General features: G+C 38.8%; 1 protein-coding gene across 1 annotated transcript in view; it reads left to right on the plus strand.

The window, feature by feature from the left end:
* LOC119852962 (serine/threonine-protein kinase MARK1-like) overlaps window positions 1-23,727 on the plus strand; it is a 49,066-nt gene extending 25,339 nt beyond the window's left edge. Inside the window, exons 5-10 of the mRNA XM_038395195.2 lie at window positions 3,285-3,412; window positions 5,890-6,025; window positions 7,521-7,698; window positions 19,225-19,444; window positions 21,003-21,583; window positions 23,557-23,727. Coding sequence (XP_038251123.1) covers window positions 3,285-3,412; window positions 5,890-6,025; window positions 7,521-7,698; window positions 19,225-19,444; window positions 21,003-21,583; window positions 23,557-23,727 — 1,414 coding nt within the window. The remainder of the gene's footprint in view (window positions 1-3,284; window positions 3,413-5,889; window positions 6,026-7,520; window positions 7,699-19,224; window positions 19,445-21,002; window positions 21,584-23,556) is intronic.
* Window positions 23,728-25,630: the final 1,903 nt, after the last annotated feature.

Raw genomic sequence — 25,630 nt, forward strand, 5'->3', positions numbered from 1 at the left:
CTCCCACTCAGCCATTCTCCAACCCCAATCCCTCCCAACATCTCCATGTGTCTCTGTGCCCCCTCAGCCATCCCCCCAACCCCATGTGTCCCTGCACCCCCTTCCTTGTCCCCATGTGTCTCTGTTCCCCCACTCAGCCATCCCCATTCCCCCATGTGGCCCTGCATCCACTCCCCCCATCCCCATGTGGGCTAGTGTCTCCACTCCCATTCAGCCCCTGCCCCAATCTGTCCTCCCGCAATAGCCCTTATGAACCTCAGTCTGTGGCCCCCCACCCCCACCCCAGCCTCACACTGTCTGTCCCTCCATATCCACTGTTTCCTGACCTGGTCCCACAGAAACTGGGCAGGCAACCTCTTCCCTTCCCTGTCAGCAGCTGGTACTGTTCCCGCCAGGGAGTGGCTGCTCTGTTCTAGTGCTACAGTGCTGGTGGTCAAAAGGCGGAACTTCAGCAACTTTCCAACAAGTTATTTTCTGCTGAAAAATATTATGCATGTGTGCGGTGGCATAGAATTCCCCCAGATATGTATATGTGCATATACAAACACAGATGTATTAATTATAGACAGACAGAGACAGACATTACATGTTACAATACATATAAAAACACATCTATTCTTTGGCTTTTGGACTTAAAGTCCACCAGGATGCTAACAAGTCCACCCAATGTCCCTGAGTGATCATTTGGATTTGAATTGCTGGACACTTTGGAGATAATTGATGTATAAAAATGTATGTAAGCAGATAGTTCCCTGTCAAGCTACATACCTGCAGGTGACCAAGAGTGTAAGCTAGACCTTCATAGTACTGACTTTATAGCATACACTAACTGCACATTTGTTCTTGAGAACTGTTGTGGAGGACATACCATATAACAGTATTTTGTGGATTAACCATGACTCTTTACATCTCTCCCTTCCTGCTCTCCCACAAACATACAGTATATAGACAGTTAAGCACAGAGGAACAAATGTTATTGAGTTTCATCAGTAAAAATCTGAAGTATTGCTATTGACTTCAAGAGTGCTACTCTAAGTTTACAAAGGAGTTACACAGCTGAATTTGGTTGAGACAATGTTGTTAGCAACTGAAACCTGATTTAGTTTAGTTCATGTTTGAGATGTCTGCAAAATGGATGCAAAATAGTAACCTTAAAGCTATTTACTGATGTCATTCTGTCAATGAGTCACACACAAAGAGTTGTATAAAACTTATATGTGGCCTTTGGTATTTAATTTAGACATTTTTCTGTGTTTAAGACATAAAAAATGAATGTACAATTTGATTTGTTATTGCTGAGACCTTCAGCATGGAAAAAGAGCTTTGACAGAGTGAAATTTTAACTCTCATGATGTTATTTCTATTTCAGTTCAACTATCATGAAATAAGTATACCAACTAGGTTGTGTAAAAGTGCTGACTTTATAGAGACAGATTGTTAATGTTTGTCACCAGAAACAAAGACCTGAATTAATCCAAAATCACGTTCAGCCAACCAAATCAGATTGAACAGTAATACAACTAGGATTCCACTGAGAAAATACTAGTGCTAGCTTTGACCATAAATGGTTTTTGTGCATCAGAATTTAAACTTCTTTGGAGGAATGGAAAATTATTAGCTTTCATACATCAGCTGAATTAAGAAAGCAGCTGCTATATTCAAATGGAGCCAAATATTTCAGCAAGACGGAAGAGCAGCAGTTTCCAGCTACAAATATTAAATACACTGTTATTAAGTAACTACATTTTGTGCATTATATATATATATATATATATATATATATATATATATATATATATATATTAAAAGATATTATGGTTGTAGCTCCCACCCATTCCCAAATTCTCATACACTGGGGATTTTACATCCAGTAAGCTGATGAAAAAAACTATTGCCAGTCATAAAGGCACAACTCATGTATATCACCAACAGCAATTTAAAGTGTGTGGCAAAGGAAGTGTTCACAATGTTGAAAAGACAAATGTACTTAATGTTATATGCCATTACACATCCATTTGCACAACGTATTCTTTCCAACTATCAGAAAATATTTAGGGACCCTCTCTTACTTTCAGTCCAGCTAAATTTAATCCATTTTCAATGAGATTATACTGTGTATCTAGAATTTTGGATGCCACTAATTCAATCAATTTGAACATCAATGCTGTTTCACTGCAATATTATACACACTCACCAACACCCCTCTACTCAATATTATTCTGGCTGAAAGCTTAATCAGGACATTTTGGGGAAATATTACATTCAAGGACTGGATGTATCGAAAGATTGGATAATGAGGATAATAAAGATTTTCATTTTGAGGTGGCTGACTCAATTTTGGTTCAAGCTAGTAACTAGCAGAACATGTCATCCATCCCATCCCATTCTTTGGTGTGACTGCAGAAAAGACAGTGATCTTCAAATACAGTTGTCTGCATCACATGTATCATCATCAAATTTATCTGCAGTAATAAGTATACCAGCTCAAACAAAATAAAAAGTGCCTGAAATTTGAAGTGAATCAAGCCTATTTCCAGGTCAATAAAGTTTGACCAGATTTTTCATTTTCACAGTCTTTGGTAATTTCTGGTCCAGCTGGAAGCAGGAATGACAGAATACCAGGCTGATGGTGTGGTATTTCTGGACCCAACTAGTTCAGGAAGTGCCATGAATATTGTGAAATGGACTGTTCACATGAGACATTCAGACCAAGTTTGAAAACTGAAGAGAGTTGGATAAGCACTCAGACGTGTGGGTACTTATCCACACTGAATCTGTGATCTTTAATTAAATTTGCTAGTGACAACAGGTGCTAACTAACTCCTAGATTGACAGTCTCTGCAAATACTCCAAGGATTGAATGATCATCTTAACCCCTGTTGGGTGGCCGTCCATGTCAAAGCCAAAGCCTTTGGTTTGGATGGGCTAAGAATGGTGCACGGTCACTGCATGTGCTGTCCATATTTTCTGAACAAATAGCAGACTTCTACTTCCAATACTATTCATCCCGCATCTTCCACTCAAACAGATTAATGTTCCCATCCACCCACAATTTAATCTTTTACTGTCTACACTGTAGAATGCTTTTCTAAGGCTAAATGGCATGCACATAGAGAAAATAATTTCATTTGGTGATTCAATGTGTATCACTACTTAGAGATGATTTTCAGCCTGGTCATGATGTCAAAAGATAAGACTCAGAAACCTAAACCATGGATTTTGTTTCCTGTATTTACCACAGTTATCTGTAGCTCTGACATATTTATTGTGTTTTTCCTTAACAGAGGGGTTAGCACATTTGCTATGCTAACTGGCACATTGCCCTTCATTGTGGAACCATTCAACATCAAGCAACTACATCAAAAGATGGTCAATGGTGCGATCAGTCCCATTCCATCCAGTATCTCTTCTGGTAACCCACTCTTATTTTATATATATAGATATATAATATAGATAAGATAACATTTTTAACCTCAGTAGCCAAGTTAATGTAACAACCTCACAATAAGGAAGACAGCGTGAATACCTTGTTTAGCATCCATGTTATCAGGAGGTAATGTGATCATATTCCCATGGTGGACAAGACCCACCTCTTCCATTTTCTTCGTTCTGTTTATTACAGACAGGATCACACGTTATCTAGACTGTCTCAATCTTGCCTCAGAGATGAGAGAGATGATAACATTGTTGCTTAAACTTGAGAGATCACAGCTCAATTCTCATTTACACTAAAGAAAGTTAGAGTGGACATAAAATTACACTTGCTTTAAGGACCCTTTATGCTGCCAAACTGATGTAAAGTGGCCTTAAGTGCAAATGAGATTCAAACCCATAGGGTTTTGTTTAGTGGGCTGTGTGCCAGTTTAGGAAGCCATCTGTTCAATACACACAAAAGCAGAGCTATGAAAATCTTTGATAAGTAGTGTGAAAGAGCTCCCTCACTTTTTGCTCTAAGCATAACTCTTCGAAGTTCAAACTTATAACTACACCTGGTTGATAACAGAACTTTTTGTGAAAAATCCATCCCTGTTTTTCATTTAAAAAAATTGAAACTCAATATGTTTACACCAGGTCTAGTTATCACCTTCATTAGCAAGGCAGAGTCAATGGAGACTTTTAGGTCCAATTCTCAAAAGGCAGTTATCATAATCACTAGATCTGGATTTGGCCCTAGGTTTTAAAAGCCAGAGATAATATTGGTGAATACGAATTTGGGGCTAGAAGTCCAAAATTTATTTTCACTGGCATTAGACTTTCGACAATTCTTTTATTCAGTACCTCTGGTTTTAGTTTACATTCTCCTTCCAGTTGGACTGATAACATTTTAGCATCATCTGACTTGCACATTACAGGTTTGGGTTGTTTTCTCACAGCAATTTTATGAGGGTAACTCCATTGGTTTCAATGCGTGTCAAGGGAAGGGTGTGAGGGGCAGGGGACAGAGTAGAGCAAGACTTTGCTTTGCCCAGTTCACCAATGGCATAAATTAAAGTTTTCCCCTGCTGCATAACTTTACCTTTGCATGGGGTCATGATGGGTAGAATCTGACTGAGCTCAAACTCTGTACAGATGTGTAGATGCAGTGAAGAATTCCAGCTCATTGAATCTGTCTAGATCTAGTTCAGAATTACAATGTTGAAATAACATGATAAGGTAGATGATTGCTCCCAAAGAATGTTAGAATGGGATAAATACCATACATATTCATCATTTGTAATGCTTTCTTACATCATTTAATCATCATAAAGGGGCTGGTTAACAGGAAGTGTATTATCTCATCCTCTATTTTTCTCCATTAAAAGCTATTGTTAGTGAGACAGTGTGAAAATTTCAGTTGTCCTAATTGATAACCTTCCTAGTTGAAGGTTAGACATGTCAGGGAAGTAATGAATGAGGTTTTCATATTTGAAGACCTGAGTTCTTCTACGGTAGGTCACAGGTGAAATAAATATTATGGTCCTAGTCTAATCTTCATCTAACATTTTTTTCCACTTCTAAAACTCCCCATTTAGCATTTTTTGCTCAGGAATGTGCCAAAACTGGAAATATTAGCAGTATTAAAGAGGAGACTGAGTTCCATAAGCAGAACTATTAACATATATTACATAGTTACACTATTTACAGGGATATTTACATGTACTTCATCTGTGCGAGTTACAAGTGGATGAAGCCAAATTATTAGTTGCTCTCTTTCATGAGAGCTAAAATGTGCCAAAAGCACACAAAACAATAAATCTTGTCAGGGAGATTAGCTGTACTGTGTGAGTGAAATTACTACTGAGCAGAGGATCAGATTTATAATTAGTGCTGGTCAGAAATTTTTGGACAAAAAAATTTTTTTTTTTAAGGAAAATGCCAGTTCATTAAAACTCAAACTGTTCATGGCTCAGTTCTGATGAATCTCCTGATTTGAAAAATTTTGGAAAGTTTTGAAATTGTCAAATAGTTTTGACATTTTCAAAACTAAAAGTTTCGTAAGTTCAACATGACTTTTTGTTTCAAAATTTTAGTAAATATACTAAAAAAGTTTTAAAATATTTAAAAGGTTGAAACTGAAATAAAACGTTTCAAAATTATCAAAAAGAAACATTTTGATTGACCACCCAATCTGAAATATTTTTTGGATCATTGGTCTGCAAAAAAATTCAAGATTTTGATTTTTCATCCTGATCTGGGATGGGAAAAAATTTTGCCATCTCAAAAATTTTCAAGGGACAGGAAAATCTTTTCCCAGGCAGCTCTGCTTATAACCCACTTAAATACCTGACCATGCCCCAGATCCTCAGAATAGGGCTGACTTTGTGCCTCTACACATGATTAATTTCACACTGTGTGAATGAACAGACACTACTAGAGAGGTCAAGCCATTTCATCTGAATTTCTGTACAGGAGCTGTGCACTTCATGCATTCCTTACTTGAGCCTGATCCTGCTAAACGGCCTGCTGTTAAAGACGCAATGAAAGACAAATGGCTGAATGAAGTATTCATCAGGAAACCACTGAATTCTATTACATATAAAAATAGGTAATTTCAAATCTCTCTTCCATTTACTTGTATCTGCTCCGTGGAGTTTCACAGGCTTCAGCTAATCCCAGTACGACCAATAATTAGTAAAATTTTACTTTATCCTTCATGAATTTAGGTCTGCTTTACATAACAAAATGCATTTGTTGCTATGTGCATATATTGCATTACTTTTTTTCTGGATATGTTTCATTGGTGACATTAAATTTCTAGATTGTTTGATCCTAGTTATTTCTCCACTACAGAATTACATAGTATATTTCCATCTGAGAGATTTTGAAAAAACTTATACTGAATTTGCTACATTCATATTATTCTCCCATATCTGCAAAATCAGGCTCTACTGTAGTTCATGTTTTCCCAGTCAAATCACTGTACCTATTAAACAGCAGAAGTGTGCAAACAGATGCAAGATACCACCAAACACTGCCTTTTCAGGCCAGTTGTTTTCTCTTATATATACACACACATCTCCCACTCTGAGAATAAAATTTGGCCCATTGTCTTATTATTTCTTAACTGTCTGTCTCTGAAGAGGTAATATGACACTTTATACATGAATTCTCCACCTTCACAGTTTTATTAATTAGTGTTTCATACTAGTATTTTCATGCTCTTCTAAAATATCTAATTTCAGTGATGGAGCTTTTATTATTTCTAACTAAGAATCATTTGATTTAGAGAAGATGTTTGGACCCAATTCTGTAGAAGTCAGTGGGTTTGCACCTATGAAACAGATACAAAAATCTGATCTGCAGTTCCTTTATGGTGGGGCTCAAACCAGCTGCATTGACTTTGTCCCTGTTTCCTGTAATACTATAAAAATGTTTGGAAAATAAGCTTTGGAATTTTTTAAATCAGATATCTAGACATTTCAATAGTGCCCCCTCCAAATTCATTCAATCTGCTTATGAAAACACTTACATGTCTATTTGAAAGTGATTTATAATTGTAGCTTTACTGAATAATTTTATGTATAAAAATGCTCTCCAACTTCCCTAAGATCTTTTATTTACCCCTTGAGATCCTCCAACCTCCTCAGAACTTCCCATCCTTTTCCACATACAGATTTTCTCCTAATTACTCCCTCCCAGACTCCTATGTTGAGGACCAAAAAACAAAACAAAACAAACAAACAAACGATATCATGACAGATCATTAACTATTTGCTTCTTGTCATGCTGCAGTCTTAATCTTGGGAAACATCCTTTCAAATTAATCCATCCACTCTGCATCAGCAGTGGAATATCTAACAATGTTGTAAACGAGTCTTAGTCCAGCAATGAACTTGGTGTTGTCCAACAGAATATTTAAGGTTGTGTAACTCTGTATCTCAAAGTTTTGTATATGTAAAATATGTTGAATATCCGGACTGTCAAATTACTTATAGCCCACAATGACTGCGCTGCTCACTTATAAATCCATGCAACTACACTTGTACATTTTTTGGTTTTGGGGTTTTTTTTTGTTTAAATTAACGTTCCTAATTTTTCAGACTTCGTCCTGATGAACTGAACCCTGTTGTTCTAAACTACATGACAGAAACAATGGAGCTCAGGCTTTCAGATGTTATCAATGTTTTGATAAATAACAAACCATCTTCTATCATGGCTTCTTATTGCTTATTACTGAAGAAGTTGGACAAGTATCAAAAAGCACACGAAACAATGAAGGTAAGACATCAATTCATAAAGCGCATGTTAAGGACCAGGCTCTGTTCACCCTACTCATGTGAGTAACAAAATCAATAGGAGGGCTTGTGAGAGTAAAGTACCCCTAAATACATTATGTATAGCACTAATGCTGCAAACTATGGAAAAATTGGTAACAGAAGTACAGCCATGTATATAGTCTAAAGAGACTTATTCATGGCATTCTCAGAGGTGATTACTGTAACAGTTTTTTTCCCAGAGAAAATGTATATTGTTTTCTCTACACGCAATCAAATTAGGACTGACAGTTGCAAGGTTAATGGGAATTTGTTTCTTTACAGAACACATGATTTTTCCAATCAGAAAAAGGAAAGTTAGTTTCTGCCTCACCTCACACCACTTTACTCTTGTGACTGGTTAGCGAGGGCCTAATTTTAAGTTCTCTAAAGTGAATGCAAGTCTGAAAAGTTACACATTTCTATTCTTGTCTCCTGTGTGCATTGTAGAATTTCTACCACTATAGTTAGGTTCAGGTTTTAACGCCGACTAACCGAGTGAAGCAAGCTAAGATTAGAAAATACTATATAGCAATAATTGCTGAGGCCACAATTAGCTAAAAAGTCTGTAAGCTTTTCTTTTACAACCATTTTTACTAAGGGGTTCACAGTTCAGTCATAAAAATTTTGCTTCAGGCAGAAACGAGGCAGACAGGAAGCCAGATTCCAACTTCTAACACACAAGTGCAGTAGGGAATGTTTCAATTACTAAACAATGTATATCAGAGGTTAGAATCCCAGTCAAAGTCATAGCCCCGGACAAACTATATTTTGAGATGGTCCAGTTGACTGCTCTAGAAATTAGTGAGCAGAGCTTAAGTAGGTCTAGATCTGCATTCCAGAACACAACCCTGGAGTCACACTAACATATGTAGTGTTTCCACTCTAATTCCATCTCACCATGGGGAGGAATGGAGGTAGCCCCACATAGTCATATCTAAAACCCAAAAAATTGGTTTATTCTTCTTTTTTCCCAAAAAAACCAAAATTTTGCAGGTCATGATGCAGTGGGTCCTTACCTCTCCTAATAGTTTCATTTAAAGAAAAACTGTATTTGCTGAATTATAAATAATTGAAAACTAGCTCTTGTGGGAAGACTACTGGGCAGATCCTCAACTGGTGTAGCTCTTCTGAAGTCAAAGAACTGATGACAGTTTATGCCAGCTGAGCATCTGGCCCTTTAATGTCAAATCACAAACACCTTGGGCAAGATCCTGCATGAGGTGGAATGGGAAAGCAGTCATATGAACAAGGGAAAGAGATTTATCTAAGCAAATGGCAGCACCACTCCCTGTCCTGCTCACCCCTGGCATCCTAATGTGCACGTCTATGTTCCTGAAGTTGTGGAGTACCTGAAAAGGTTTTGAAGAGTTTAAGGCCAGAAAGGATTCACCAGATCATCTAGTTTGACCTCCTGCATATCATAGGCCACTAACATCACCCAGCACCTGCACACTAAACCCAACAACTGATATTAGACCAACATGTTACAGTCCACAGGAGACTATACTAGGTAGCACAGGCAGAGAACAGGAAGGATCGAGGTGCACCAGTGGCCAGTGCCCCAGCCAGGAGTGGCGGAAGTGTCCTAAAAGTGGGGAACCCAAGGCACCCAAACCGTGCGCCCCCAGTCACCTGCCGAGACCCCACCTATGCACTGCCTCTTTCCCTGAGCCCCTGCTTTTTCACCGCCTCTCCCCCCCCAAGACTTCACCCCCACTCATTCCTCTCCACCTCCTCCCCCCACCATTGCTTGCCCTTACGGCCGGTCAAAAGTGAGTGGGCACAGTCCTCCCACTTTTAAAAGTGGGGGGGCATGGCCCCCTCCCCCCATTCCAGTGCCACTGGCCCCAGCAGTTGCAGGGAAATAATTAAATGAATGTGTACACTTATGGCAGAGTATAGAGCGCAGACACTGCATACCCAGCTAGCATTACTCCTGGGGGAATTCTTCAGCAGTGCGCGCACACATAATTAATGTGCTGCCCATATTTTTATTTTTATTTTTTTGGCAGATAATAGCTTTTGCTGGGAAGTTGCTTCAGTTCCAACTTATGCCCACCAGAGGCGTGTGGTGCTAGAACAGAGCAGCCACTCCCGGCCAGCTAGGGAAGAGAAAGATCCTGCAGTGCCGTCTTCACAGCACCTGTTAGGCCAGGTCAGGAGACAGGGACTATGGAGAGACAGATGGTGTGGGACTACTGGGGGGTCAGACACAGCTCAGAAGGGCTAGTGGGGGAGGACAGACTGGGGCAGGGGCTGAATGAGAGTGGATGGGCCATGTGGGGGAAGGAGGATGGCTGAGCGGGGCCACAGAGACACAGAAGGACAGGGGAGGGGTGCAGGGATACATGTGGACAGGGGGTGCAAGGGCACATGAGGGTACAGGGACACATGGGGACAGGGGCAGATGTGCCTGACTGAATGGGAGAGGCTAGGGGTCAGCCAGGATCTGCATGGGGGAAGCTCCCTAACAATCCCTCCCAACCCCCCCCAAAAAAACCTGTTCCTTACTTTTCCCACTCATGCCCAATAACCCTCCGAGTTCATACCCAGGCTCCTTCCCAGCAATTACTTCCCTCTCCCTCAGCTCCTCCATTACCCCTGACTCATCCAAGCCTTTGCACTGCTTCTGAGGGGTGCAGGAAATATGGTTCTGTATTGTCATTTAAATGAATTATTACTCAGAGTTCTGTATTAATATGCCTGGTAAGGAATCTATTTGTCAAAAAACATTTTTTGTTGTCTTTTTTGTTGTCTGTATTGTTACAGACCTACTTGCTGACAGGTATTTTGAAATAAATTACCAAAATAATTGAAACTAGTGATTATATGTTATTTTAACAAATAAAATATGCAGAATTTTGCAGAATTTTAAAATATTGTGTGCAGAATTTTTAATTTTTTGGTGCAGAATTCCCGCAGGAATATAACATGGGTATAGTCGGCAGAGTAGACAGTCAGGCACTGCTTAGGTGAGCAGACTACAGACACGCCAGAACCTTGGGGTACACACCCTACATGGCTCTTGATGCACCCAATGAGTGCCTCTCAATCTACATTTCCATTTTTAGTAGCATAGTTTCTAGCATCAAGGAGACCGCGGGAGTCTTTCCCCAGCACAGTGAAAGGCTCTGGGAGTGGGCAATGGCTCTAGCAGTGGGGAAAGGGGGAAAAACACACCTGCAGCTGGAGCCTTTCTCCACTGCCTTCCCACTGCCAGACCATTTCACTTCTGGGTGTAGCTACACACCAGTGTGAACACAGCCTGCATTTCACTGCAGCATGTAGCTACACATACCCTACACGCTGCTGCAAGAGCAGACAAGGCCTAACTCAGAGATACGCAGATAATCTCAGCAAGTGACCCATATTGTGGGCTGCAAAGGAAGTGATTTTAGGAATATAAGACACAGACCAAAAGGGCCCCCCAGGGCTATTTAGCCTTGCCTCCCCAACCCCATCATAGGCAAGATCATTGCCATTATGATGTGGGGGGAAATTCCTTCCTGACTCAGCATATGGCAATCAATTAGACCTTGAGCATGGAAGAAAACACCTTAGAGAGAGAATGCTTGGGGACACTTCAGAGCCCTGGCCCTCCCTGTCCAATGTCCCATCTCCAGCCATGGTCATCCCTGGTACTTCAGAGAAAGGGGACAAAAAAATGGAATACGTTGGGGGAGGAGCGAATCCCTTCCTGACCCTTGCAGGTGACCAGCAGAAGCTCTGAAGTATGTAATTTTAGGAATATAAGACACAAACCAAAAGGGACCCCCAAGGCTGTTTAGACTTGCCTCCCCCACCCTATCATAAGCAACCCTGTCATGTGTACCAGACTTATGCCTCCAGGAAACGGATAAAAGAATCCCAGCCACAGCCTCAGCTACATTCCTTCTATACCTTTTCCTCCTTCCTATTACTAGTGCAAATTAGGGGCCTCATTAAGTCAAGAGAAGTTTTGAGGGATCAGGCCTTCATGGTGCAGAAGGAGTGGGTTGGATACCTGGGCACCCTGCACAAATGATGGCAGGATTTATTTAGCTGCAGTTTGGATTTTGCACATTCTGTCTGGCCCAGAAAAGCATTTTCACAATCTCATTTAGATCAAAATAATATATACGTGCTCCAACGGTCAACTCATAAATCTTGTACCCAGCCCGAGTAGGAGGATCTAGTGGGGGAAGGAATCCCACCCATAGGCCTCGGAGTAGCTTCAGAGCCAGTTAATGAAGGTTACTCAGCAAAACAGAGGAAGAAGCCTGCATAGCCCATTCTTTAGGGAGAGGGCAGGTACAATTAGGAATTAAAAATTATAATCCCAAAAAATACTGTAATAAAGGTTTAAACCAGTTAGTCCTTAGTTATAGATGATAAATTATTAGAAATCATATTTAAAAGTGGCCAAAATACCTCCAACACATTTATAAATAATAAAATAAATGGAAGCACAGGACTACGGTTTAATAAAATAATTTAAAAATAAGGAATAAATGGAGGAATTTTCACAGGAAATTCCTATTATTTTAATCACTTTTTCTTAAGCCATCATTGAAACTGGTTTTCCTAAATGGGTGGATTCCCATTATGTATCCTACATGGGGGAATTAATGTAATGAAAACACCTCATTAGCATTTGGCTTCTGATCAGATTAAGAGAAAAAGTAATAGGTATTTTCACTATGATCGTATATGTGTTCTGTAATAAAACGAGTCATAAATTTAAACAGGGCACATGTCACTCACTACTCCAATGGAGACAAAGCCAGGTAACTTAAGAATCTCTTGACTCACTTAGCATCTGAGTTACATATTAATAACAAAATCATAAAAATGACAAATGGAAAAAAATGAGTAGCTCCATCTTGTCCATGGCCCTGCCATTGCAGATCTGTTCCCTATTGTTCATTAATAAGTGGCTGGTAAAGTCTACATTTAAAAGTTTCTAGTTTCAAGCCTTCTACTAGTTCTATCTGAAGACTATTTAATAACCCAGTAGATCTTCCTGGCAGGGAACTTTCCCAGATATTCAGCCCAAATTGTTTGTTACTTAATTTCATCCCATTACTCCTAGTTACACCCTTTTGCACAACCATAAATAATTTCTCTACCTTGGTGTTTATGCTCTACAAATATTTTTAACTGATCATGTATGTTCAGCTTTTAATTTTTATCTATCCAAGACATATAGATAATTAACACTTCTAATCATTCCCCCCAATGAGGTTTCTTAAATCATAACTTCTAGTGATAAAGTCCACTTGCCAATTCCCTTAACATCCTAAAATACGTATCATCTAGACTGATCATTGTTTTTTTAATAAATGTTAATATTTTCCCAGTATTCCCTGGCCTGTTCTTTAGCAACAGCTATTTTATGCTTATATCTACAAAAAAGGCAAAACTCAGGCCAAAAAACATTAAAAGTATAATCAAGGAAAGAAAGAAAACATGCTAAACACCAAGAGGCAGGACAGACAAAGGGCGGGAGGGGAAACAAAACCAGAGAGAGGTGATGTTAAGAACGCCCATACTGGGTTCGACCAAAGATCCACCTAGCCCAGTACCCTGCCTTCCGACAGTGGCCAATGCCCGGTGCCCCGGAGGGAATGAACGGAGCCGGTGATCCAGCAAGCGATCCATCCCCTTGCGTGAGGTCACACAGCAGGTCAGAGCCAGTCATAGAACCAAGATCTGCTAAGTCCTAGGCCCAGTGCCACTAGACTGTGCTGCCAACACTTGCAGAGGTACCTGTTCTGAAGCTTCACTGCTACATTCTCTCTGTGCGGCCTTTCTGCTTTGGTCTGAAATAACCCAAATCCAAAGACCTGTAGAGCACGCAGCAAAGCACTCAATCCAGCTCACCCCCTCTTCCACCCCCATAAGTATTTGAAAGTGGGGGAGAGGCATGAGGATGGCTAATTGGTGGAGAGGGAGGATTTTTCATCTGTTAGTTTGTCTGGTCTTCTGGTTGTGATTTACATGAGAAGATATTGCAGCAGTTTAGTTATAATGATGTGGGTATTTGATGTTTGTATGTCACATTTCATCAAAGATGCCTAAAGAGGATACATAGATGCTCTTTTAATTCCAGATAAAGCCAAATATTTTCTATTTGTTAGTCACAGACTATGATTGGTCACTAAATTACACAACATAGTTTCCAATCCACAACTGAATAACAAAGGCACCAGATCTGCAAATTTATGCATTTACTGTGCTTTACTGTAAATGCAAGAGTAGTCTCTCTGAGCTCAGTAAGAATATACAGGCGCATAAAAATGAAAGCAAAGTGGTGTTTGCAGAACCGGAGCCTAAAACATTTTAAAACCAAGAGAGTAACCAATGCGTAGCAAAGAAAAAATAGCAAATGTGGCCGATCCAAAGCCCTTTGAGGACAAATTTTCATTGATTTTGGATCAGGCCCTAGAGGCTGAGATTTTCAAAAGGAGCCAAAGGGAATTAAGCACCCAACTCCTCACTGAAATTCAATGATACTTGGGTTCCTAACTCCTTTTAGAAAATTCTGGCCAAAAAGAACCAAAAGATTCATCAAATATTAACATAAACACTGGCAACAATGTTCATGAATGGCATATAATAAAAAGGTAGTAACATGGTCAAACCAAATAACTGTTTGGAATTCAAACAAATATTCACAAACATTATTTTTGTAATATTCAACCTGCTTCAATCATAGATTAATCAAAAGTGTTTCCACACAAAATCAAAATAAAATGTAAACTCTTAAGGACAAATTTTCAACAAGCCTTCTAATTTGCAACTTCAAAAATTGCAACTGCATTCTTTTGCATGTACAACAAACTGTATTTACTTAAGTTGAATGAGTAGCTGTGTTTGCAAATGCTGGTTTTACACTCAAACTGGCATTTCTACATGAAGATAAGGGTTTTTGTGAATGCAAATAAATGCAATTCCAATTTTTGTAGGTGCAATTACAGAAGCCTGTTGGAAGTTTGACCCTTAAAAGATTCTTTCCATGTTCAAATTTGAGCCATAAGTCATTGGATAAATATAACACATGGCCTGTCCTTTCATGCACGGTAATTTCTCCAAGCAATGTATTTGCATTATGTGTGTTCTTTTGTAGAAGAGAGCCTTAATGATTATAATTTGCCATCCAGAACTTTATAGCTAGCCCTTGTCGAAAACAGTGTTTCTGCCAAAAAGCTTCCTGCCCAGGTGCTTAACCAATTAGCTCTTAAGAGGTCTGGCAGTAAAACCAGTCATGGCAAGTTTTCTGATGTACTGTATATAAGGTGACAGCTTGCAAAATGTAAGATGAAAATTTGTTTTCTTAACAAGCAGTGTGTAAATCCTGGGAGACTATTTGATTGCTTTGCCTAAAACACTTATGACATCTCATATTCCCAGTTAATATAGTGTGGTTTTAACAATGTTGTCAAATTAAACATATTTTATTTTGTTTTTACATACACTCTAAAGACAATTTATTTAATTGTGATTTGGGTGTTGCAAATGCGTAGTAGGCATGGACTAACCTAAGAGTTTGAAGTTTGGTAAGCTTCAAACTTTTCCAAGAATTTTGCTAACTCACAAAATGTATTCAAGCTTTGAGAGATCTGTTTTTCCCACAATTATACCCAACATTTTTCATGGGACATAAGATTAAAAACATGTTTTTACAATGTTACAACTAGGGCTATCAATTAATCGCAGTTAACTCACACAATTAACTCAAAAAAATTAATCACGATGAATCGCAGTTTTAATTGCACTGTTAAACAATAGTATACCAATTGAAATGTATTGAATATTTTGGATGTTTTTCTACATTTTCATATATATTATATTCTGTGGTTGAGATCAAGGTATATATTATTTTTGATTACATATATTTGCACTGTAAAAATGATAAACAAAAGAAATAGTATTTTTCAATTCACCTCATACAAGTACTGTAGTACAATCTCTGTGTCGTGAAAGTGCAACTTACAAATGTAGATTTTTTTTGTTACATAACTGCACTCAAAAACAAAACTTCAGAGCCTACAAGTCCACTCAGTCCTACTTCTTGTTCAGCCAATCGCTAAGACAAACAAGTTTGTTTACATTTAAAGAAGATAATGCTGCCCTCTTCTTATATACAATGTCACCAGAAAGTGAGAACAGGCATTTGCATGGCACTTTTGTAGCCGGCATCGCAAGGTATTTACATGCCAGATATGCTAAACATTCATATACCCCTTCATGCTTCAGCCACCATTCCATGCTTCCATGCTGATGATGCTCATTAAAAAGATAATGCATTAATTAAATTTGTGACTGAACTCCTTGGGAGATGAGCGGGAATTGCATGTCCCCTGCTCTGTTTTACCCTCATTCTGCCATATATTGCATGTTATAGCAATCGCAGATGACAACTCAGCACATGTTCATTTTAAGAACACTTTCACTGCATATTTCACAAAACCCGAAGAAGGTACCAATGTGAGATTTCTGAAGATAGCTACAGCATTTGACCCAAGGTTTAAGAATCTGAAGTGCTTTCCAAAAACTGAGAGGGACGAGGTGTGGAGCATGCTTTCAGAAGTCTTAAAAGACCAACACTCTGATATGGAAACTACAGAACCCAAACCACCAAAAAAGAAAATCAACCTTCTGCTGGTGGCATCTGACTCAGATAATGAAAATGAACATGCGTCGGTCCACACTGCTTTGGATTGTTATCGAGCAGAACCCGTCATCAGCATGGACGCATGTCCCCTGGAATGGTGGTTGAAGCATGAAGGGACATATGAATCTTTAGTACCTCTGGCAGGTAAATATCTTGCAATGCCAGCTACAACAGTGCCTATTTTCACTTTCAGGTGACACTGTAAACAAAAAGTGGGCAGCTTTATCCCCTGCAAATATAAACAAACTTGTTTGTCTGAGTGGTTGGCTGAATCAATTGGCTTACAAGAAGTAGGACTGAGTGGACTTTGTTTTATTTTTGAATACAGTTTATTTTGTACATAATTCTACATTTGTAAATTCAACTTTCATGATAAAGAGATTGCACTACCGTACTTGTATTAGGTGAATTGAAAAATATATATATTTGTAATAAAAATAAATAGAAAGTGAGCACTGTACAATTTGTATTCTATGTTGTAATTGAAATCAATATATTTGAAAATGTAGAAAACATTCAAAAATATTTAAATAAATGGTATTCTATTCTTGTTTAACAGTGTGATTAATCATGCTTAATTTTTTAAATTGTGCGATTAATCGTGATTAATTTTTTAATCGCTTGATAGCCCTAGTTAAAACATAAGATAGACCAACAGTTGCTAATACAAACCCCCTAAGAGAAGGCTAGGCACACAGTAGTAATAAGGTCAAAGTCTCACTGCGGGGGCTCTCTATGTTATTTTCCTGCCTGCAGCACCCAGCTCGGTATCTTTCTGCTAAAGATACTTCTAGTCCCCTGCCAGCAACAGGGTGTGTGTCTGACTCATAGTCTTCAGGATGCCTGCTGCCTGGCCTTCCGTCTGCAGTCAGCTCCCAGGCAGTCTCCAGCTCTCTCCCAAGTCCAGTCCCCTCAGACCTCAGGGTGTAGTTCCATTTTCTGACCCTTGGGATGTAGAGAGCCCTCAGCTGGTTGGATGTTCAACAGCGGGAGGGGAGGGGGCAGAGTCACAATGCAGAGAAACAAGTGAACGAGTTCACTCCATCAAATTTGAAGGTGGGAACTTTAGACGTTCAAGAGCTAAAGCACCCTTGTCAGGGCAGCAGGATTCCCTTTCTCCCCATTACTCACACTGACAGGTCCTGATTTCCCTACAGTGTATTTCTAATCCCTACTCAAAACTCCCTAAGTTCAGGAGGCAGCTGAGAAGCAGAACAGTAATTATGGGGGTCTTGCTTTGAGAAAAGGAAGGAGGTTGCTGAATGCAGTGGGGCCAGGCAGGGAAGGTGCTGAGTGGAGGAGCAACTAAGCAGGGAGCAGATGTTCAGCCAGAATGAGGAAGGGAAACTGTTCTTTTCAGAGCATCCTCTCTCATTTCCTTTTCTTCTCCCCTTCCAACAACTCCTAGTATCTCTCCTTACAACCCCACCCCAGTAACCTGGCCTGAGTATCCCTCATCCCTACGCTGGCTTCCTAGCATCACCGGGGTTTGGATCTTCCTCTTGGAGGAGGGAGCAGCAAATTCCAGGTTCCCACCTACTGCTGCTTATCATGAAGCTGCAATCAACTAGTGGAGTCAGCTAAGAAAAATAGAGGAAAAAAGGTTAAAATAAAACACTTGTTTTTTACTTTAAAAATAAAGTACATTATTGTCCTATGGGCAGGCGCCTCTGCAATTTGAAGCATTTTACTAGCCGGTCTGGTACCCAAAAAAAAGTGGGGGGGTGATTGCTTGGTGAAAAACTTTGAAAAAAACAAAATTTTTCATTTTTCATTCATTTTGTGTTTTGAATTTGTTTTCATTCAGGTGAGACACCCCCTAAGTGTGGGAGAAGTTAAAGTTTAAAATGAGAGAATTTTTTTTCTCACTTAAAATATTGCGAATAAATTATTTTCAAACTAAAATCATTAGAATTAGGAACAGGACTAACCACACTTTAAGTGGATCATTGAGGTAAGATCACTGCATTTATAGATTGCTCTGCTTCTGATTAGATGACAAATTCTTTTGTAGAACAGGAAGAGGGTTAATTAGGGACATGAAAAAACCCGATGAAGTAAGCTGTAGCTCACGAAAGCTTATGCTCAAATTAATTTGTTAGTCTCTAAGATGCCACAAGTACTCCTTTTCTTTTTGCGAATACAGACTAACATGGCTGCTAATCTGAAACCATTGAAAAGACTGTGATTATTTACCTTAGAAAGGAGACAAATAAGTCAGGATGTGATAAAAGTATACAAAATAATGAATAATTTACAGAATGCAGATCTGGACCATCTGTTCTCCCTATCTCATAACACAAGAACAAGGAGGTATTCAATTAAATTGAAAGGTGGAAAATTCAAAACTGATCAAAGGAAATACTGTTCACACAACACACAGTTAAGACTATGGAACTCATTACCACATGAGGTTGTTAAAGCCAAGAATGTAATAAGATGCAAAGAGGGAATGGACAACATTAATTATTGCTCCAGGTTCTGATCACCTCCTTCTGCAGGTAAAACAGCAGGAGGGGGCTAAGAGAGAGTAAATCTACTAGGGTCTCTTTGCAGCCCTCTCCCTAATTGTTCTGTCAGGAAGCAGCGCTTGCCAGCTCACAAACCGTGTGGATCTTGGGGATTAGAGGGAGACCAATGAACAAGTTCTGTGCTGGCTCATTCTGTACTATATTGGGGGGGGGCCCAGGAGGAGATTTCTGCAGGACTGGTGGGGAAGGAAGATGCACATTTTCATTTGCACGTGTCTGAGCTTGTTGTATTTCATTTTCTTGTACGTTCAAGCTTCTTTTCAATTTAAGACAAGATGAATTATGACTGTTATGTTTTCAGAGGGAAAATGTAATAGAAAAATGTGATGGCAAACCTCCTAGAAACCTGAATCAAGATGCAGATATTCAGATTTCCCAAAAGGCTGAACTGGTCACAACAGAAAACCTCAACAACTATGACAATAAGACATTTCCTTCTGCATTAACCCCAGCAATTCCAGATGCCATTCAAGAAGATGAAATTGCAATTACTTTAGATAACCAAGAAAATTTACCAGAAGGTACTGTACTAAAATCTATTAATGGCTTATTAATCTGAAAATGTTCCTTTAACGCAAGTCAGTAAAAAGTGAAAACATTTTATGATTTTTTTTAGAAATTTTCTCCATTTTTTTTTGAGGGGGAGGAGAGAGTTCAAAAATTTAGCTCAGCTCCAGTTCTCTAGCTTCCCACAGTTTTCCCCTCATAGAACTATCTCCAGCATTACACTAAATGCACATTCTGTTTGTTACCCCAGAACAGATTTTTAAAGACTTAGAAGTGTGCGCTCCCCTAACTAAGTCAATGTGAAGGAGATTTAAGGACTGATTTTGCATTCACTGAAGACAATGGTAGAACACCATCTTTGAAACAGAGAGGAGTGTGATGGGAAAGAACAAGGTCCACCCATATCCACCCTCCTCTGCAACAAGAGATATGCCCAATAGATGATAGTCAATGCTCAAAAAAAATCATTCAATATGTCCAAAGGCCTTGCCATTACATTCTTGGAGGAATTCTTTCCTGATACCAAGTTTTGGTGATCAAATTGAAAACTTTGTACATGTAAGAAAGAATAGCCATAACTAAGCATCAACCCAATTGTTACTCTGGATATACTGACTATAAGTTACTGTCCATTACATGTCATTCTCAAAGCCATTTTCATTGTTTTCCTCATGAGTCCTAGTAAGGAGGATTGTGAGGAACCTCCAAGGTCAAGAAATTCCAAACACTGATTATTTTGGGAGAGAAAAAGAGAAAGTGACTTTAGACTTTGAGGCTGAATCTAGGTCTGGTATAAGAGTCACAACTTAGTTAACTTCAACATGGTTTCACCCACTTACATTCTTCATTGCCCTGAACCAAATCAGAAAGGTGGCAGTTTATATTTTCTTTGCAATGATGTAAATAGCAAGTGCAAGGTGCAGAGCCATGGATAATTGGACCCTAACTCTGAATCTGAATTCTCAATAAATGTTGATTGATTCTGACCTGATCATTGTGCACCTATGTATTTTTAGATTCATACTGTCTTTAATAAATGCTGAGTAATAGCCCCAGTAATAGTTCTACAGAAATAACAAAAAGGTAGGCAACCCTATGCCTAGCTGTTCACTTTCTGTTCCATCTTAGCATCAATAGCTTCCTCCTCATTTGGATGTGAGCTATGCTGTGTCATCACTGCTACTGAACCTTACACACTTATAAGCAATTATGGTTACACACAGGTGTAATTTTTCAACAGTGACTAGCGATTGTGGTTGCCTCAGTCTTGAATGCCATTATTTCAAAAGGGATCTGATTTTCAGAGTGTTGATCAGCTCTCATCTGAAAATCAGAATACTTTAAAGCATCTAAAGTTGGCCACTAAAAATCACTAGTTACTTTTTAAAGCCTATGTGTAAATTTATGGCATTATATCAAGATTTTTTTATTATTTATAATATTGCAAAAACTCTACTAACAGTCAGCAAAATTCATGTCCCAAGGGGAGGTACTTTTGGTAATAACTTGTTACTTTTATTGACACTACCATTTCAGGGTGAACTGATCTTATCCATTCTATATTCCATTTAGTTTCCAAGTTTGCAGATAGAGAATGGGTTCATCTTGAACCTCCAAAATCACCAAATAAAAATAATTCATGTGAGCTAATGAATCAGCCACTTTTGGATCTGCAGGAGAATTTGGATGATTTTAAAGACTTAGCTGAAGTGATGAAATCATATCTTCCTGAGAAACCACCTCCTACATTAGTAAATAACCCAACACATTCTGCAAACGACCAGGCTCAAATATCTGCAATGTCATGTACAAGCAGAGTAACACCACGGTCTCTAACAGAAAATAGAGTTGTAGACTACAGTCCTACACCTCATCAGGACACAAGATTTAAAGACCTTCTCAAAGCAATGGATGAGAATATTCCAACTCCAACATGGTTGTATTCAGAAAAGGAAAGTCCTAATCTATTAATGATTGAAACACCACAGCTTTTCCCTTTGCCCAGGCTGAGACAAGCTGCCTGGAGAGACACCATAGTTAAAAAGATTTCATGTTTGGGAACATCACAGCAACAAACAAGTGGCTCCCCTCCATTTTTGGTCAATGGCTCAAGACCACCAATTTTCCCTATATCCCAACAGCAAACACATATGGTAAGAAGTTTGAGGCAATCTAAAGAAAACCCAAGAACATTTTTCAACAACAATGTGAAGATTAAGAGAAACTTAGTCCAACTCAAGCATACCCATAAAGTTACAGACCTGAATCTTCCAGTATTATCTCCACCCTACCAAACCAGGTCAGGGAAAAAGTCTGAGATTTTAAGGTTGGATTTTGCATAAATACAGTGCACAGCAATATAAGAAAAAAAGGAGGGGAGGGTGTGTGTGTGTGAGAGAGAGAGAGAATAACAGCATCTATAAACTTTCCACAAAGTATAAAGCTGATAGCTTTTAGCTGAATACCATGATGTCACATGATGTCGAAGTCTGTTTAATGTAGATGCAAAATTTGAGGTTATAAGAAGACAATTCACAATAATATTTGATTGTGAATTTTTTGTGTCTATATACATTGTTTGCACCCAAGCGGTGGATCATTGTGTTAGGGCAAAAGATCCAGAAAATAAAACCGACTAGTCTATTTTGATTGTCCTAGCTGAATAAAGAGCAAATGTAAACAAGTTGTTATCAGCACGGAAAACTAGATTTTAAAAATCCTCTTTCCATTTTAATAAACTACAGCGTTAGTAAGTCATGTCAGGAATTTTTTCGTATTAGCTATATGAATTTTAACCAGACAGTGGCACTTTAACCCAACTGTGTTCCAAAACAGAGAAGACCAAATTTTGCATCCAACTTCACTGCATTAATTAATTAATTAGGGCTATACACATGTGACAAAGTAAAATATATCCCTTTTGTTTTAAATTCCAATGATTCATCCTCCTTATTTATATTTCCTTTTTCTTATTACTAGACTTTAGGCCTAATTCTCTTCTCATCCCAATATAACTTCCTTGACTTCAGGAGTTTCTCTTCATTGATACTTGTGCAAGCAAGAAGAGAATCAGGTTTTCTGTTTGTAGCTTTGCAATGTCTATGTGAGGTGTGAGCATACAAGTTAAGGGTTACAAAGGATTTCTAAACTGTATTTGGAATGCATTGTGTGTCATCTTGTCAAGATTTGCCCTCCCATATTTCTATCCACATGACTGCCATACAGAGAACATATTGGGAAGGTCTTTGGAGGGAGATAAAGAATGAGTCTAAATGTGAAAAATGAGTAAATTTCAAATACCAGTGTGTAAGATCTGTGTAAGATCCAGCAGTCAGAAAGATTGTGCAGCCACTTGTGAATTCTGCTGTTTTTTCTGAGAGATTGACAAATTTCACCTCCAAGAGCAACAATAGAGTATAATATTTAGAGTGATACAAAGAAGATATATCCATGGAGCCCACAGTAATTGTATTGAATGCTCAAGAGCCTAATTCTGCCCTGCCCTGGGCCAAGATTCAGGAAAAGTATCCCTATGCAGGATAGCACTTAAGCACATGCTTCAGTTCCATTGAAGGCAATGGAACTTGAGCATATATTGAAAATTAAGCATGTGAATAAGGGCTTTCCTAAACTAGGGCCATACATGTGTATAACTCCCAGAATTGGGCAATTAGCTTATATATCATCTTCATTATTAAAGCTGGATGGATATTTCAGAGCCAAACTGGCTTTGTAAACATTTCCCCTCTAATTTACAAAATGTTGTTAATTCATTCTAAGCTTGTCAATCTTGTAGTCAGTTTCCTGGAGTTTTGTCAGAAGAAAAAGAGGGGGGGAAATAAACAGGATTTGACTCCATTTTTGGTAAAAGTAGGTTGGTGGACTAGGGTTGCCAATTTTCTAATCAAACGAAACCAAACATCCTTGCCACGTGCCCTGCCTTGCCCTTCCCTGAGGCAAGGGAAGCAGAATATGGCTTTGTATGTGCATCCTGTTGCTCCACGAGTTGTACACAATATATCAACTTAAGTTTCTTATTTGCTTACATCCCGTGCAACCCTAATTAGAATAATGACATAGGTCAGCTCACAATTTGTCCCGCTGTCTTTGTGTTTTTATACTACAGACCAGGTATAAAACAGGTCAGCAGTTACACATGAATTCTGACCTGCTTGAAGAACAGAATAATTGTGCCTTCCAGGAAACTTTGCTGTATAAAGTGTGGCAGCCAAAAAGTGTTATTGCTAAAAAGGCAGCCAAGGACTTTAACAGCTTTTTACTTTACAAATATTTTTAAATCAAAATATTTCACATTATTACATATAGAAAGTGTAAGTAGACAACATTCAGTGAGGACCAACAAACTGCCTTGGGGCCACATTGCCAGCCCCTCACTCCACAATTGACTCCTGTGGGGTCACTTCTGGTATGGGGCACCAGTCAGTGGGAGTAAGTCAGTGGGAGTAAGGGTTTCCAGCCCAGCCCTTAAAGTGTTAATTTCTCAACATTAATAAAAACCATTAGAACAGATTGTAAAATAGTTTTGTGAAAAATTTGTCCCTTATTTTTAAATTTAAAAAATGTTTTGACCAGCTCTAAAAATTACATCATCATTTTTTAACATAGGACCATGGTCTAATACCCATACCCATTATATATATAGATATAGATATAGATATAGCGTCTTACCTATCAGCTAGAACCATTGATTTGTGGTCCAGTGGTTAGGATACCGGCGTAGGACTTGGCAGACCTGCATTCAGTTTCCTGCTCCACTACAGAATTCCTATGTGATCTTGGACAAGTCACTTAGCCTCTTTGTGCCTCAATTCCCCATCTGTAAAATGAATATGAGAGCACTTCCTTACCTCACAGGGGTATTGTGAGGATAACAAGTTGAAGACTGTGAGGTGCGCAGATGCTATGGTGATCCATACAAGTACCTCCGATAGAAGGAACAAGGATCCAGTGTGAGTAAGGATGGTAGTATCTAGCCGTGGCATATGAAAGATCTGCTGTCTGAAATAAAACTAAACTTGTATTCATTATGCTCAGTCACTGGTAGCAGTCTTTTCTTTCTTCTATATTTCACATATCAAAGCTGTGCGCATCTATTCTGCTTTCATGAGGAGCATCTCTAAAATCTGTGCCATAAGAAGTCAGTGTATAACTATATACAGTTGGAGTTTTTTAAATTATTATTGTTATAACTAGCAGTGCTTAATTGTACCATTGTGTTTACTATGAGCCAGAGTTGACTTCAGTGGGACTGCTCATGGTGTAAGGTACTATTCAACATGAGGAAGAGAATCACAATCTGTCCCTTAAGGAAATGGAAAGGACACTCAAATTGATTGTATGGGTGCAAAATAGTATTAAAGTTAAAAGTGAAATGGAAAGCTTTTTTTAAAAAAGGGGGAGGGGGGCTTAAGATAAAAAATCTTTAAAAGAAATTCAGAAAACCATGTATAATTATCAATAAATATTTACACAGCACTCAAATGTAGATGCCCAGTTGCTTTCAAAACTGTATGACAGATCATTGCACCACAAAGTTTACTATCTAAAGGCTCGACCCTACAAGCTGTTGTGTGCTTGCTGTGAAATGCTTGGGAGTTGAAGGGGTTCAGCACTGCAGAGGATTGGACCTTAAATACAATCAAATACAGTGAACAATGTCAGAGGCAAATAGTGCTAGGCAGGAAGGGAGAGGGTAACAATGAATAAGATCACATGCTTTACTTTTCAGAGTAGCAGCCGTGTTAGTCTGTATCTGCAAAAAGAAAAGAAGTACTTGTGGCACCTTAGAGACTAACAAATTAATTTGAGCATACGCTTTCGTGAGCTACAGCTCACTTCATCGGATGCATGCAGTGGAAAATATAGTGGGGAGATTTTATATACACAGAGAACATGAAGCAATGGGTGTTACCATACACACTGTAACAAGAGTGATCAGGTAAGGTGAGCTATTACCAGCAGGAGAGAAAAAAATAAACCTTTTGTAGTGATAATCAAGGTGGGCCATTTCCAGCAGTTGACAAGAACACGTGAGGAACAGTAGGGGGGGAAATAAACATGGGGAAATAGTTTTACTTTGTGTAATGACACATCCACTCCCAGTCTTTATTCAAGCTTAAGTTAATAGTGTCCAGTTTGCAAATTAATTCCAATTCAGCAGTCTCTCATTGGAGACTGTT

Source organism: Dermochelys coriacea, chromosome 3 (assembly GCF_009764565.3).
Source record: "Dermochelys coriacea isolate rDerCor1 chromosome 3, rDerCor1.pri.v4, whole genome shotgun sequence".
Lineage (NCBI taxonomy): Eukaryota > Metazoa > Chordata > Testudines > Dermochelyidae > Dermochelys > Dermochelys coriacea.